The sequence below is a fragment of the Carcharodon carcharias genome, chromosome 23, assembly GCF_017639515.1.
Source record: "Carcharodon carcharias isolate sCarCar2 chromosome 23, sCarCar2.pri, whole genome shotgun sequence".
Taxonomy (NCBI): domain Eukaryota; kingdom Metazoa; phylum Chordata; class Chondrichthyes; order Lamniformes; family Lamnidae; genus Carcharodon; species Carcharodon carcharias.
Genome location: NC_054489.1, coordinates 6,071,097 through 6,086,889, shown reverse-complemented (window position 1 = coordinate 6,086,889; position 15,793 = coordinate 6,071,097). Strand labels below are relative to the sequence as shown.

The 15,793-nt window shown below is 37.3% G+C and overlaps 1 protein-coding gene across 2 annotated transcripts; it reads left to right on the top strand.

The window, feature by feature from the left end:
- Positions 1–1,152: 1,152 nt before the first annotated feature.
- hoxb5a (homeobox B5a) lies at positions 1,153–3,448 on the top strand. 2 transcript variants are annotated; one of them, XM_041173745.1, is made up of 2 exons: positions 1,153–1,749; positions 2,502–3,448. In XM_041173745.1, exons 1-2 carry the CDS (start codon positions 1,215–1,217, stop codon positions 2,750–2,752), a joined length of 786 nt encoding a protein of 261 aa, XP_041029679.1. In that variant the 5' UTR covers positions 1,153–1,214; the 3' UTR covers positions 2,753–3,448. The 2 variants fall into 2 exon arrangements, with proteins under 2 accessions (XP_041029679.1, XP_041029678.1); XM_041173744.1 differs by having other exon boundaries at positions 2,499–3,448.
- The last annotated feature ends 12,345 nt before the right edge of the window (positions 3,449–15,793 follow it).

The window sequence follows — 15,793 nt, the reverse complement described above, 5'->3', positions numbered from 1 at the left end:
AAACAACATTGTGCCCCCAAAAATGTTGAAGTCGCTCTGCTAATTATTCACCGAACCCTCTATGAGGTGAGTTGCACTAAAGGACTTATGCGGATCCGGTAAAAAATCGTATAACGATAGTGGGGCTATGCGTATTGCATACAAAAACCCATGTCTACGGAATGTCAATTAATATTGTTCATTTAGCATTTAAGTCAGGATAACTGCATGATAATTTTTAAATGAGCATATTAACACCGAATGGGGGAAGTAGAACAAGATAGTTCAAACGTTTATTTTCTTAAGTAGGCTCTTTCAAAGCATAGTAATGGAAAGAAATGTGCTATCCGCGCAGCCCATAGAGTGCACCATGGTACAGATTAGAACTTTCTAAGATTTAGTCCTTCCCTGCTCTTGAAAGAGCCTGTGCATTTTGAAGACAAAAGTTTTAAAAAAAATCTAGCCTACTTTATTCGCAAACAATTTACAACGAATTTGAGTCCCACAAACACGCAGGAACGATAACATTTTGCAAATACTAATGCGCACATCGACAGGACCAACCGTAAGTCGATGAACGTGTGCATTTAACTGACTAGTCAAGGATGGCAAGTTAATTGTTTTTAAATGTATCTGGTCAAAAAACGAAATAAATTGCTCGACTCCAAGTATAGCTATAAAACGTGATTTCCAATTCAATTGCAAGATAATTGAATAGCCGTTTTACGTTCAGCATTTTTGATTTTTAGCGCTTTTAAACAACTGCACTGTCAAAAGTTAAATAAGATATGTAGCAAACTGTAATACAATACCGGAAGGTATTGATTTGAGGTAGGTAAATCTAAAAGGTAACTTTTGTTGTTTTATTATTCATATAATAACACCAATGTTAATAGATAAGCAATAACCTTAATTCGTGTAATTTAGACGGAGCCCAGTAGGTGGCGCACTCTGCAAACCTGGCCACCATTTGGAACCTTGCATTCACATGGCGTAACGATTCTCGGATCGTCATTATTTGTAACCATAGAGCATGAATTACCCCTTGAGGTCATCAGTGAGAATTTACGACTGGTCAACAAAAGCACGTGATTCCGACTCGCACCCCCCATATTTGGCCGCATACATAGAAGCGAACGAAGTACAGTCATTTCTATAATTCATTAATATATCATAAATCGTGCAGGACTGGGTTATAACGACTAACAACCACAAATCAACCCAAAAAAACCCAAATGAGCTCTTACTTTGTAAACTCATTCTCCGGTCGCTATCAAAATGGCCCGGATTATCAGTTACTTAATTATGGGACGAGCAGCTCCGAGAACGGACCATACAGGGATTCAGGCACCATGCATTCAGGCACTTACGGCTACAACTACAATGGTATGGACCTTAGCATCACCCGTTCAGCCTCATCTAACCACTTTGGAGTGGTTAATACAGAAAAGTCCAGAAGCTATCCTCCAGCTACAGAAACCAGGTTCAGGCAAGCAGCGAGCTGCACCCTCTCATCTCCAGAACCCCTTCCTTGTTCCGGCAAGGACAGTCACGGAGTCAAGGGTTCCCCATCCGACCCGACTACCTCCTCTAGTTCAGCAAGTAATTTTACAGAAATGGACGAGGCCGGAGCATCCTCGGATGCCGAAGAGGGCACTCCAGCCAACAACAACAACCATCCCAGGGCACAGCAAGAACCAACACAAGCAACAACACCAGAACAGCAGCCACAAATATTTCCTTGGATGAGAAAACTGCACATTGGCCATGGTACACTTTCATTTTCTGTTTATCACTCTAAATATTGCTCTGTGGTCAGGTAATTCATGGCGTCCTATTGTGCAACCTAGGTGACACAAAATATGAACAATTTATGTTTCTTTGCTCTACAGAAACTAAACTAAACATTTTTCCGCAAATTTAATTTAAACCATTAAACAACAATTTTATTACGTGTATGCAAAGATAATGCGCAAGTTGACCAACAAAATTCAGTAAATATTAAAATAATTATATTTAATGCGGATAAATTGTAAATATTGTATGATATCCATGATCCTAGTGTATAGAAAGCTAAGACTTGTACTGCACGATCAGCATAATAACAAAGGGAACCCTAGACAGTCAGTGTTGCTGTGACCCATTTTCCATGGATCTGCTTGCAATTTCAGACATTTGTTTAAAGGTATGGGCATGTATGTGCGTGTGTGTCTGTTCATATCTGATGTAAGTGTGCGTGTATGTGTGTGTGTCTGTGTGTGTGTGTGTGTGTGTGCAGATAATTAGAAGCACAGCCGTCAAGACACAAGTTACATAGTCAGACAATGAAAAGGAAAATGATAATTAATAGCAATTCAGATTGGGACAATATACCTTCATTTTGACATAATGTCCAGAGAGGCCCCGGGGAAGGGAATATTCCAACACTCATGGTGCAAAATTCTATTTTTTTAAAATGGTTTTTAAAAGGGGGTTAGATAATTCAGCATGGATAAAAAAAACCTTCCTGTATTTATTAGCAGATGGTATGGGTGGACCCGACGGGAAAAGAGCCAGGACTGCTTATACTCGTTTTCAGACGTTGGAGTTGGAAAAAGAGTTCCACTTCAACAGATATCTAACCCGACGGCGGAGGATAGAGATTGCCCATGCTCTGTGTCTCTCAGAACGGCAGATCAAGATTTGGTTCCAGAACCGGCGGATGAAATGGAAAAAGGACAACAAGCTGAAAAGCATGAGCATGACGGCCGGAGCAAGCGCCTTTCAACCCTAACAAATCAAATGTAAAAATAACAGACACCGTGCACCAGTACTGTACAGCGAGGCACCTTTTTCTCCGCGTGTTGTTAAATATTAAAGATGAATTAAACTTTTCTGTGGTAATGCTAACATTTTTTCCCCCTTTAACCTGTGTTGTCCTTTCGCTGTTAAATGCTTGTTGCTGTCTTACATGTGTCTGTGTCAGTGAACTGTTGGTGCTCTCTTGAAAAAGTAGCATGGTTTTTGTGGATTGTAAATGGTATAACTTATTTATAATTGACACAAGTTGTACAATTTGATCTTCTTTCCCTCCCACACGCTGATAAAAAGCTAAAATCTTTGCTCTTGCACTATCACCCCTCAAAAATATAACCACGTTCATGTAAGTTTCTGTCCTTAATGCTGTCCGTGATTTTAAGCAACGTCTGTATGTCGAAATTCCATGTAGAATTCTAATCTTTGGTAATACATGTGGATAGATTCTGAAATCAGCGATGATTGTACACGATTATTTAGTGAGTTATAATGGTTGTAAATAATACAAAAAAAGTTTATAATGTTGCCTATAGCTAGTCTGTAATGGGCAGAGTGATGAATGGCATATTTTCTGTGGAAGTGAACGACAACTATGTTTAGGTCCTACAGTATGTTGCCAACAAGCTTTTTGTATTTGTTTGTAGCTTAATTCGAAATAAAGTAAAAGTTTCTCATAACCACCCCTAATCTCTGAAGTGTAATATGTTGACTGTAAATAGGTTGGCATCTTATTACCCAGCGCAATGCGTTCTACTGCATCTGGAGAATACCTATTGTTAGTATCTAGTACAATAAATATTATCAGATGTGTTATATTTGAATATTGCTACGTGTCTTGTGATACCTTAACTCCATGTACTGTGCGTTTTATAAACGTACTTTAACGGCGTACATTGTGAATTTTGCTGAATATCTATTGATTGCTTCTCGTTTTATTACTGGTAATTACTTCTATAAGGTATTATTAGAAGGAAACCTTACCTGGCTCTATTAGTTAATCGTTCAGATTAATCCCTAAACCTTACCTAACTCTTGCTGTTTTGCTTACGCGGCTGAGTTGCTCGTTTGTATTTAAAGGCGGTATTTATGTGATATGACTTCTGGCAACTGGATCTAACTGAACCCGCCATCTTCTAGTTAAGCACTTCAACAAGATTGTTTTCTATTCACTGTTGTCTTGTATTTTTGAAAAAAAAGGTGTCTCGGACTTGATTTCTGCGGCATGCCCCAAGAGACTTGTACAGTAACAAGGTGTACTGTTTCAAGTTTGTCTACATGACAAACTATACGCGTTCCTTTTGTAAATCTGGCTTCATTTTTGTGCAACAGGTAACCCTTAGTTTAGTTTAAACTCAACTTACCAAAAGAACGTCCAAGTGCTTATCGGTAGTTGATAAGTCACACAGCAAATGTTAGGTCTATCCTGCATAGTGCCTGCTCCCCTTGTGAATATAACAAACTACATATACAAGAAGTCGGTATGACATTGGGATGTCAAATGAATTGGGTATTTATCTCAAAGTTAGATCGTAAAAATCGCCCATACCGCAGGCAGATACCCCTACTGGCTCTCAAAAGTCACGTGGGGTCGTTAAAGTTAGTTTTATGGTTCTGGGGAGTTGACAAGGTACAATATATTTCACATTCTGTATAATGTTAGTGACGCTGAACTTTATCTGACTGGGCTTGAAGAGACTGTAAGCATATAATGTGACTAGTCTTCCAGAGGAATCGAGCAGGACTCTTTTACCAGACCTGTAGTTTCCAAAATCTTTACTGACTACAGTTAAAATCACATGGAACTGTACAGCTCAAGGTAAGTTACGTCGAACTATAAAGCAGGGCGTGTATGGTTCCTGACAGCAGGACGCAGGGAAGCTTCCAAAATGAAATAAAAACTTTTAAAAATGATAAATTGACAGTAGTGCAAAGATTTTAGCTTTTACGAATATATTTTTTCTATCCTTTAAACAGTGCATCGAGCCCAAAGTGTAAAAAAAGTAAGATCTGGTGGATGGGATTAATGGGCCTCGTTCCTAGCGCCTGATTATTTTACTTAAGTAGATTTAAATGTTCTTGATGTTTAATTGTGTTGACATTGAGTTTCTTTTATACATATCGCATGGTTGAAAAGTCGTTTCCTCTATGTATTTAATATAATTACAATAATTTGCTTTGATTTTAGAGCTTGATTTGTTAATCTTTGATTCGGAGCAAAGATTAAAATAAATATGAATTTGAACGGTTCAGCTGTGAGCAAAGGTGGGCCAGGAATGCTCAAACATGTTCGTAGTTTTAGTTGTTAATGTAAACTTTACTCTTGCTAATAGTCGAGGTACAAAATGTAGCTCAGCCTCAATGCAGTTTCTTCGTTTCTATCTTAGTTTAATCTTATTTTCAAAATATTAACAAAGTTTTTGCAATTTCCTGGAAAAATCATTCTGCTGGAAAACGGGCAGTTCAACAATGTCCCGTGTGGTTTAATATAATCTTTTGTAGTTTATTTACATATATTGTTTAAAAAGGAAATCGGCCTTTTGAGGAAGGCCGTGTGCAGTCAAGGACACCTTTATATTATTTTTAAAGCACTTCCTTGGCTTATTAGTGTTCCGAATGTTAACCACCCCACTAATTGAATGCCGAAGCAATAATAACCACATGCCTTTTTGAATTAAGAGTCAAATTGATCGTCATTGTTTTTATTGTTTAAAAGAAGGCATATTCAAATATATGTTTGTAATCGTAATGTAAGACTTTGCAAAGTTAAAATGAAGAAAGGACTCTATTTAAACGCAGCCTTGTTAACATGGAGTCTAATCTCAAAATGACCCTTAATGATATTTTGTGATTAAGCTATCACCCCGCCCCCACCTTCCCCACTGCCTCACCTTCGGTATCTCGCAAATTTGTTTTCAACTCTGGATCAGTAGGTTTTAGTTAGGCTGTGGTTCCGAACCTTGGCCTAACTGAACTCTTTTAGAACTCATAATGCCTTCAAGGTGAGCAAAGGAACAGGCGCTAGACGGCCTAAGACAAATGTCTAAAAGTGGATAGTGGCCTCTTTTACACCCATCGCTAATTGTACAATTTGATGAACTAGTAAAATATTTTCAAACTATTAAGTGCGCCATACTTCCCGCAATAGGGATTCATATGCGAGACCCAGTCACTACTCTTAAATTATAGCCTTTAACTTTTTCAATGCTGTCAGTTTTGAATTATAGACTTTTAGCCTCTATAAATGTCATCATTTTGAAATGTGACTCTTAAGTACGACTAATTGAACGTTGCACAGACTTTTATACGAAAATGTTTCCTTTGGGGTTTCAAGTTGAAGTGAGAGACAGGGGAATGGGTGCTATATCAATTTGTTAGGCTAAAGAGATTCTTAATACAAACAGATATCCTTTGATCCTACAGTAAAGAATTACCCGAAACAAGTATGGACTAACGTTTTATAATTTAGTTAGATTTTATTTATACACGGCACTTACTGTATGTTACAGTGCTTATCAAGAGTATCACCCTTACTGTAATGGACTTCCTGTCATGATAATCTGACAATTGTCTGCATATTTTGAGGTTCTTTGTAAAGATTACTTGTGTAGTCACAAACTAGTCTAAGGAGAAATGTAGATACATAAGAGGAAAATTATAGTTTGACATTTCTCATCAGTAAATGCCAAGTTTCTCACCCGTTGATAATCATTGTTGTGACACAGTCCTCGAATCCGTCAAGTTTTTAATTCTCGCCGCTTCCGCTGTGCAGTTGAGGGGCGGGGGAGGGAGCTTTTTAAATCAATGTTAGGAGTCAAAGTTTTTTTCTCTCAGAATGTCGAAGTGTTTCTGTCATCTTTTTTATTGCCTTTCCGCGCTGATAGCTGAGGAAATCCAATGGGTAAACAGGAAAACACATCCCTGATGGAGGAAGTACATTGTGGTCTTGCGTTTCATTTCTCATTTTATTCAATGTTCGGTGAAACTGAATGATTATTCTTCAATGTTCTGTCGTAAAATGGGAGATAGAAACAATTAATGCAATTATTTTTCCAATTTCTAAATACGTATTTTACATGTGAGAGTATTACAACAAAACTGGGTCAAGGTTTTGAGGTTGGGCTAAACCTGTTCTTTGCAATATTATAGTGTTTTTCTCCGCAATAAAATAACCTGTCACTTTCAGATCCACTTCCTACGTCACCAACCAACTTCTATTCATTTCAGCTTTGATGGGGTCCTACACTTAGCCCTTCACTTAAATTCTTCAATCTGATTTAAAGACAGGATGCTCAGGAAATACTTTAGCATAATAGTTTATGATTAGTGTAAGAAAGAAACTGATAGAGCATAAATAATTACAGAAATAGACAAGAATCTACGGTCTCTTGGTAGATACTGGTACATAATTAAACTATATCAAACCTGACCAAGAAGGTTGCAGTTGAGTGTAAGAAAGGGAATGCTTAATAGCACCAAATATGTATGTAGCCTGGAATGTTCCCTATTGTAGAAAAATGCTGATTGGTTTCCAATTGGAGCTAACTCTGCTAGGGCGAAAAATCATTGCAAATATTTCATAATTCATTCTAAAACACAGATAACCATTCCCACTAATTCCAATCTATTTAAAGTTACCGGGCCTCTCCCCCTCTTTGTAGATCAACACGGGCACCAGCGTTTATGGTGTGAATCAATAATCAACTGTAACACAACTAATTTAGTTTCAGGGAAAGTGGTGTTGTTTCTTTCCCCTTCTAACACAGATGTATTTGCTCCTGATACTATCACAAGAGAATTATCTGTTCCACAGAAACGTACAGAATCGATAATCATCCCTATCAGGTTAACTGCACAGTCTAAAGGTGATGTATTTTCTTTAAGGTTTTTAAGTGGCATGCATTTGGTGCTCTTATGGGCACTGAATGGATAGGAGGACTGGGTTAAGGTTGTAATTTAGGGGGAACGGGAACAAAAGGCAGTCACACAAACGCGCGACGGAGTCATAAAGGTGTCAGATGATTATATTGTCGTATTAAACATCTAGTTGCAGACACATAGATAAAAGCATTCATATCTCACACGTTATCATTAACTCCACTCCGTTGTTTCAACCGTTAGTAACTGAGATCACTTTAGGCCATAAACCGGCACCCTGTTTCAGAACGTGCGACCTAAGCGAGGCCAGCATACATATCATAGTCTAATTAAATGCAACACGGGCATAAGGTGAGATCTTAAATTACAGAGCACTATTATTTTCGATGCATCTCCTTCACTTAATAAAGTGTTAAATAAAAGAAAAAAACTATAAACCACAATATAATTGGTATCAGGCAACATAATAATTCTCATACTCTACAAAAGGCTTTGTTTTTTTTAAGGCAGACAGGCCCTGAAGATTTTTTTAACCCCTGATTTAAATTTAAAAAAGGTTGATGTCTGACATTTGCTGTGCAATTGAACGAGACATTTTGCAACAGAAAATCTTACTCGGTTAGTTTGAAAACACTACTACCAATATCTCAAACTGTTTTATCCAGTATTCGTTCTCCACCGTTTAAAGAACAAGACGATGACTTAATTGAATTGAATTGAATTTGGTTTAATTTAATTTTGCATTGAATTTAAGATTCCAAAATTATTAAACAATCTGATGACAAAGATAATATAAAACCCTTGTTAATGCTTCATCTCTTGAGGGATTGTTCTGATGGCCTGCTTCTCTATATTAAATGTACTCCGCTTTTATTAAACAAGACACGATTACTGCCAGCTTAACGTCACACGGAACGCAGAGAACAGAAAAACTGACAATGGTTTCGAAAAAAAAACTTTTGCTACTAACAACTTGAGATATTTTGCCGCAATAAAAATCGGACTTATAAGCAGAATTTGAAATAAATACGAACAGAATCTGGGGAGTTATTTTACACATGTAACGTGTCGGATCCGCCACCAGAGCCCGCTTCAGACCAAGTTCATAGTCATTATACGTCTCCTTTCTGCCACAACGCTTACCAGCCTTTCCATTGCAGTTAATCTGGCAGAACAGAGTCGGAGGAGTCTGTCTGATATCTCCCCAAAATGTTCTACTTATGCACTATCAGCAGTTTCTAAGTGCTGTAGTCATTTGTCTCTTCAAAACTCACCCTTTCAGTTTGTACATTTTTCCTGACGAATAATGATATAAATTCATTCAAACAATGCCGGTAAGAAAAAAATATAATTTTGAAGAGTTCAAACCCAACTTTCAAGAAATTCCAGTGTCTCAATAAAATCTTTCGGTTTCTAAATTATATGTCTTTAGTGAAGCAGCGCTTAAGTTAAAACAAAATCGAGCCTCGTGGGGGTAAAAACAAAACTGTACAGCAATACTGTCTGAGGATTGCGATGTTGAAACTGTTCATGGGGGCTTGTTAGTACAGCATTATAGCTAAGGGGTCAAAAAGTGGAGGGTCAAAAGTTTACGTCGTGCGTGACTTGGTGTTGTCTGCTTAGATAGACCCAGTTCGATGTCAATGGTAAAAGGGATGATCTTGGCTATCTGCACAGATGAGAAAATGATACCAAGGTATGATGTGGAAGTGGAAGTAGAGTTTAACGATGAACAACAATCTAAAAGTATGTAAAATAAGACGAGGGAGACGGACAGAGACAGACAGGGAGAGAGAGAGAGGTGGGAGTGGGGGTGGGGGGAAGGCTAACTATCCTGAACACGATCTGTGCAAAAACAGGGAGGATTAATTGATCCCTTTTATAGAACACACTGCACAATAAATAGAAATCACCAGATCCACGACGGAAGTAGCTGCGGTATACGTTATAAGAGACTCTGAAAACACAAATGGACGAGAGAAATAATTCCCGCCAGATGTAATCAGTTTTTAAAATCATTTAAAGAGTCAAGTTGTATGGAAATAGAAACTGTTTATTTATAACGGGTGACATGACGGAAAGGATGAATAGTAAATGCCTGTTGTTATATCAGGAGAAGAGACATAAGATAGGTCGAGTCAAGTATACATTATACAAGTCAATGTGAAAATAGCGTGTAAAATAGGACTTCATATGTACAATTATCATATTTTCAAGCATATATAGTCCTGATATGTATAGGTTTAAATGGGGAAAGATAGGACAAGGGAGTCAAAAAAGTAGAGACAGAGTTTTTGGAATTAATTGACGAATTGCTACGCTTTAAAGTGTCACATAAAGCAAGGTCAGTCACTGAAAACAGGAACACGAGACTCTAAAATTATTTTTCATATTCTTAAACAGGGAAATATTAACTTCTTTCATTTCTCCGTGCATTTGCTTTTAGGTGTTTCTCCCAGTTACCCGCTTATAGACCCTTTGAATAAAATTTATCACGCGAAGCCCATTCAGGAAGATTACGGGAACTTTGATTAAATTTTACAAAAGTAAAGAAAACAATAAGATAGATCCAGCTTCTTGCCATTGGCCTCAAAAGTAACTAGATGTCAGTTTTCTTTGGTTATCATTAATGCGCAGTTGTTGCTTCCTATATCAGCCAAAACACTTTTCAAAGTTGCAAACCATGGGCCCTAGTCTGATCATTTAAACAAAGTAAGCCATTTAAATCTGCCTGCAAGGCAGTGTCTTTGGGGTCGTTCTGCGCACCGAAGACGTTTTAAATCTGTTTACACTACAGTTGCTTTGCAATAAATCTGTTCAAAATAAATATACAAGCTCTTAAATTTTGAATGTTTGAATGAACATTTTGCGTAGCAAACTACCAGAAGTATTTCCAAACATGTATTTATAGACAGTGAGGGAAGAATTAGGGGCTGCCTACATTCAGGTCACTTTGCATTGCTTGGCATCCACATCGAAGCAAGTGCTTTTATATAGAATAATAATGTAAGCATGATATCAATGATTATACAGCATACGTTTTCTTATTCTTACAAAGACAGCAGAGATGTACAGCTATCATTTTCAAGTGCCATAACTAAAATGAAAACGAATTGGATTTAAGAGATTTTTTTGTCTTGATTAGATTATGTTAATGTCTTATATAACTTGCTTGCACTTTATAGATATAAAAACGTTGCATTTCTTTGGTCTTTCACGCTTCAGGATTCCCCAAAGTGTTTTACAACCAATGGAGTACTTTTGAAGTATGGTCACTATTATAACGTAGGGATTATATATTTACTTTCCACTCCCTGATATAAAGGGAATAGAAAACACTACTTTTGCATATGAAATGTTTTGCAACGGTTTAAATTCGGTAGCAAAACAAGCCAGCTATATTCTGAAATGGCGAAAAGATCATGTTCACCTGAAATCACATGTGCGTTTTTTCGTTTTCTTTCAAAAAATTGACTGTTCCTAAGTTTTATGTATTTTATATAAATATCTGTTCTGATACTTGTTTATTTTAATATCTTAAATTCATTATTTTAAGCCAGTGTGGTTTCTGTAACTTACAGGGTTCTTTTTGAGGGGGAGGGGAATTAATCGTCAACAGGAACAGTAACAGAGTCATAGAGATGCTTATATCATTTAATGCAAACTATGATTGTGTTACTATGTGCAATGGGCAACAAACATATGATTCAAACAATAATTGGCGCCGAGAACATCGAGCTGACAGAAATTGATTCAATCGATGAATGTGTCAATATACACGCAATTTGCTCAATCTTAACTGAAACATTCACTCAAAAACAACATTCACCAACCCTTCGCATGAAATTAAATTTCCCACTTTGTATGTTAAATAACATGTTGGAATTGGAAAATATTTGAACATTTTCTTTAATCTATGTCTCCATATTTAACATTGTACCGACACGGTTTCACTAATCTGTCAATAGATGAAAAATGCATTAGAAGAAAATGGAGAAGCAAATGAAATACAGTTTGAGCAAGTTTGAATATAAGTTCATCGAGAAATTTGCCGACATTTGCCTGGAGGGGGTTGCGTCAAGTGGGCGTATTCTCCTTAGTTTTAATTAGAAAATCCTCTGACGTGTTAAAACAATCATTTTCAACAAATTAAATTAATTCGCTGTTACACACACATGCACACATATATAGAATGTGAAATGTGCTGGGACTTTTTATTTGCCTGATGCCTTATCAATTGATGTTATTCTTTGGCTTATCCAACGTAGTAATACATGAAATATTCAACTGTGAAAAGGATAACATTTTATATTTATGCAACTAAGCATGCCCAAGAAAACAGATCTATTAATTACTTTTGTTATTCAAATTGGAATCTGGGTACGTATCTGCCAATAGAGGACTAGAACTGTGACTTCTATAATAAATATTTGATGTTAATGGAATCACAGAACATGCAATGCTTGAGAGAATTTCCAGAGCCTTAATGCTGTTTTGGGTAAACTCCTGCCTTGCTATTTTTCTCAAACGTAATGACCTGAGCAAAATTCAATATGACTGAGAGACCTATCCATACTATAGAACTTGTAGAGGGGGAGAGTCCAAGAGCGGGGTGAAACTCAGGTCAAAGCGTCTAACAAATATTAAAATGTACTCGGACGCACGGCACGCCTTGGTGTTTAACAAAGACTGTCAGTGTATGAGATTAATACGAAAACTGAGGGAGAAAACAAAATGTTCACCAGGCCGGTTCTCGGCCACTTCTTAAAAAGCTGCTAGGCATTTCGAATGGGGGAAAAAAGAGGGCTGCTGGAAAGCTTTGCTCTAACTAGATGTTATCAGTGCAAGAACAGACAAAGGAGAACGAATATGTTTATGTTGAAGTTGGTATTTTCGGCCTCTCGGTTTGATTTTTTTTTTGCAAAGCCCACACCGACGCGTTCTGTAATGTATAATTTGAGAATGTAGAGGAAGAAACACCAAAGGGTTTTTGTGTGTGTGAGAGGTTATGAGTGTGATTTAACGCAATCGGAAAACTATGCTGGGATGTAGGAGTAACTTGGCGACATGTTTAGCCTTGAACTAACCCCAATAGATGGAGGGGCTGGGAACGATGTCGAGAGAAGTGTGTGTATGAGTATGCTTAAGACAGAATACCACAAAATAACTTTGCAAAAACGATCAGAGTATGTGATTTAACTACCAGTAATGCAAAACTAACCGCAATAATTAAATGCCACCGTGTTTAAAAAATGTAAAAAATGCTGATAGTTACGTTAAATCAGTTAGGTTATCAATGCTTAGTAAGATGGTAGTATTTGCATGTTCACTTTTTTAAATCATTATCATTGGCTGTAGCGAGTCCTTTGCTACAGTAATGTTGAGGCCTGCGTTTCACTTCCCCTATGGCAAGCTACAAACAGGAGGGGGAAAAGGCCTCCCCCATCCCGCTGATGTTTGCATCCTCTGTTAGGATAGCAATCTATAGCGAGGTTCTTTTGAAATGCAGAACAGATAGGGGACAGTAAATATATTCATCTTCCAAACTTCCGAAATGTCGACATTTTTATTACGGCGAGTTAAACAAAGCACTTGGATTATCTTTTATGAAAAGACACCTTTGAAGAGGCTCTGTGTTTCCTTTTTAACTACCGTGATAGTGAAAAGATGTTTAAAAGGCACAACTGTAAAGGCCAAGGATATTGGACAAGAGTAACATTACATAAAATTCCGCTTCTGTTTTTTGGAAGGTTTGAATGGCAGTGATCAACATGATCGTAAAGTTAGACCTATAAACAGGGCTTTTTTTGTAAAGGCCATAAAGTCTTTTTACATGCGTAGGGTGTACTGAGAGAAGTCTCTGCATCATTTTTATGTTTTATTACTACCGGAAATAAAGTTCTTTGAAGCAGTTTGCATGTTTCAAACAACATTGGTCTCTATTCATAGAAGAGCTTTATGTTAAAACAATTTGGTATTTCTGTTTCTCCGTCGTAAATGAATTTAGATTGACAAAGTTTTTAAATTATAATTTTGTGGGCAATTTATGCCAGCCATCATATTTAAGGAAAAAAAGGCGTAACCCTGAAGGAAATTACTAAGGTCGTTTTAGTTGGTCTTTTTAACCCCACTACTTGGGCCGCATGCTACATAAAGATAAATCACCCAGGTACATCACAGTAACACTCCTTATTTTGTATGAATTTATCAGAGTGGAGGATGCCATGATTTTCGCAATGTCTGCTGTAAGATTTATGTAACCATTGCGTGGAGGCTCCTCCACTGCTCTTGAATAAATTAAATATAAAGAAAATGTATTTGTCTCTGTTGCAGCTGGAAACAAACTTTTGGGAAAGTATCACGTGTGACTTGTCCTCCCTCCTATCTAGCTGTTTTGTATGAACGCATGGATGTTTGCTTGTGCGATGATTCGAAGTTGGCCCTGAAAGTGGATTGTTTGGATTCTTCCAGAATACTTTGTTCAGAATTTACTGACATTGCTTTCGTTGCATTTGCAAAACTGTACGCCTCACATTTCAATGTATAAAGAAGGTCCATAAATTGCATTACAAATCACTGAAAGAAACCGGAGAAAGGGATCCTCACTCAAGTTGTGCAGATACATATAAAACGCACACACGTATGTATTCTTGGTTCAATAATGCGTGCACATTTACATTGGATGCTCTTGAACGTCTCTGGGCTACAAAAATGCTGAAAATATATCTGTCCTCTATATATACCCTGTAGATCCGAATTTGTGTTGACAAAGTTGTGGTCACAAATTCGTATCTAGGGGAGTATGTAGTCGACACAAACGCTACAACATTCACCCGGAAGACAGAAGAATATGTTCACGCCTAGAATCTTCTTCGTACAAATCGATAATATAAAATAAATAAAACCGAAACATAGTATTCATCTACCTGATTCTGCGGGTCAGACTGGTGCCTGGAATGACGTGCTGCCCTTTTTCCCCCCTTTTCAGTCGTGTTGCTACAACTCTCAGCACTCTCTGGTGCTGTATTTGTTACGTCATTTAAATATGGAATGTTACTGTTACCTTTTTCGATAATCCCGCGCATAGCTCCGTTAAAATGGCCAGCTTTAAAGGGTTTGTTATGACTTAGAAATTAATCAATTCGAACCCCCCACGCATGTCGTTTACTGCCCATGGAATCACAGTCTACCATGCATTAAAAGTATATGAACGTCTTCAATTATTTAATCCAGTTAATTGTGGTTTTTTTCACAATTTTATATGTATCATTTTAAATAAAACTTTACAGCTATTTGTGTCATATTTGCTCGAGAATTCAAACATGACGACTTCAAAAATAAATGGATTTTGTAGCTTTATTGCTTAGTGCACCCTTTATAATTAAAGTCAACGAAAGCTATTCAATGTGGCAAGAGGCAAACCTGTATTAACATTCCTTCCACACTTTGGGATCATGCTTTTAATCGAACATGGGCAACTTCGTTTAGACTTGCGTGTGAATGCTACTTGTGAAATATTTCTCTCTTTTTTAATTGTGCGTATTCTAGGCATGTTTCGAGGGGAATCGTTTCACCAAGAGATATTCTGGGTAAAAATCGCCAGTGTAATGCATTGCTAAATGCAATTTGTTGACTTAGGTGTCCTGAATTAGTTGATGAATTTTCTATTGATCCAAAGCAGCCCGATTTATCTTTGCCAGCTAAAATGCCTTCCTCCTCCCCAAGCTCTGCAAAGGCGTTAGCATTGCGATTACAGAAAGATTTACAAGCCGCGGATAGATTCTAACATATCAGATCGTATTTTATGTTTTTTGAAAAGCTGACTCATTTTTTTGGAGTGATATCGACTGGCAAGAAACCATTGATGCATATAACAAAAACTTTTGGACGACGTTAATTCTGTTTAACGGGCTTGAAACAAAAAGGTCCCATTTGCAAACTTGCCAAGTTTTAGGAATAAAAAAAGGCACATTAAATGCTGTAATCAAAAATTGTTTAGGGGAGAAGCTTGGGAGCATTCAGCGTCCAATTCTATTTCCTTATCCGGGAATCGAACGGGACCTACCATTGGCTGCCGGTGTCACATGAACGCCTAACTTTGTTCACTTGACAGTAAAGTAGGAGGGTTTAGGTAACAGGAAAA

What these genes read in the sequence shown, in the direction of transcription:
- hoxb5a (XM_041173744.1), top strand. Translation starts at nt 1,215, where the DNA reads ATGAGCTCTTACTTTGTAAACTCATTCTCCGGTCGCTATCAAAATGGC. An exon ending in AAAACTGCACATTGGCCATG is followed by an intron (nt 1,750 to 2,498) that starts GTACACTTTCAT and finishes TGTATTTATTAG; the next exon opens with CAGATGGTATGGGTGGACCC.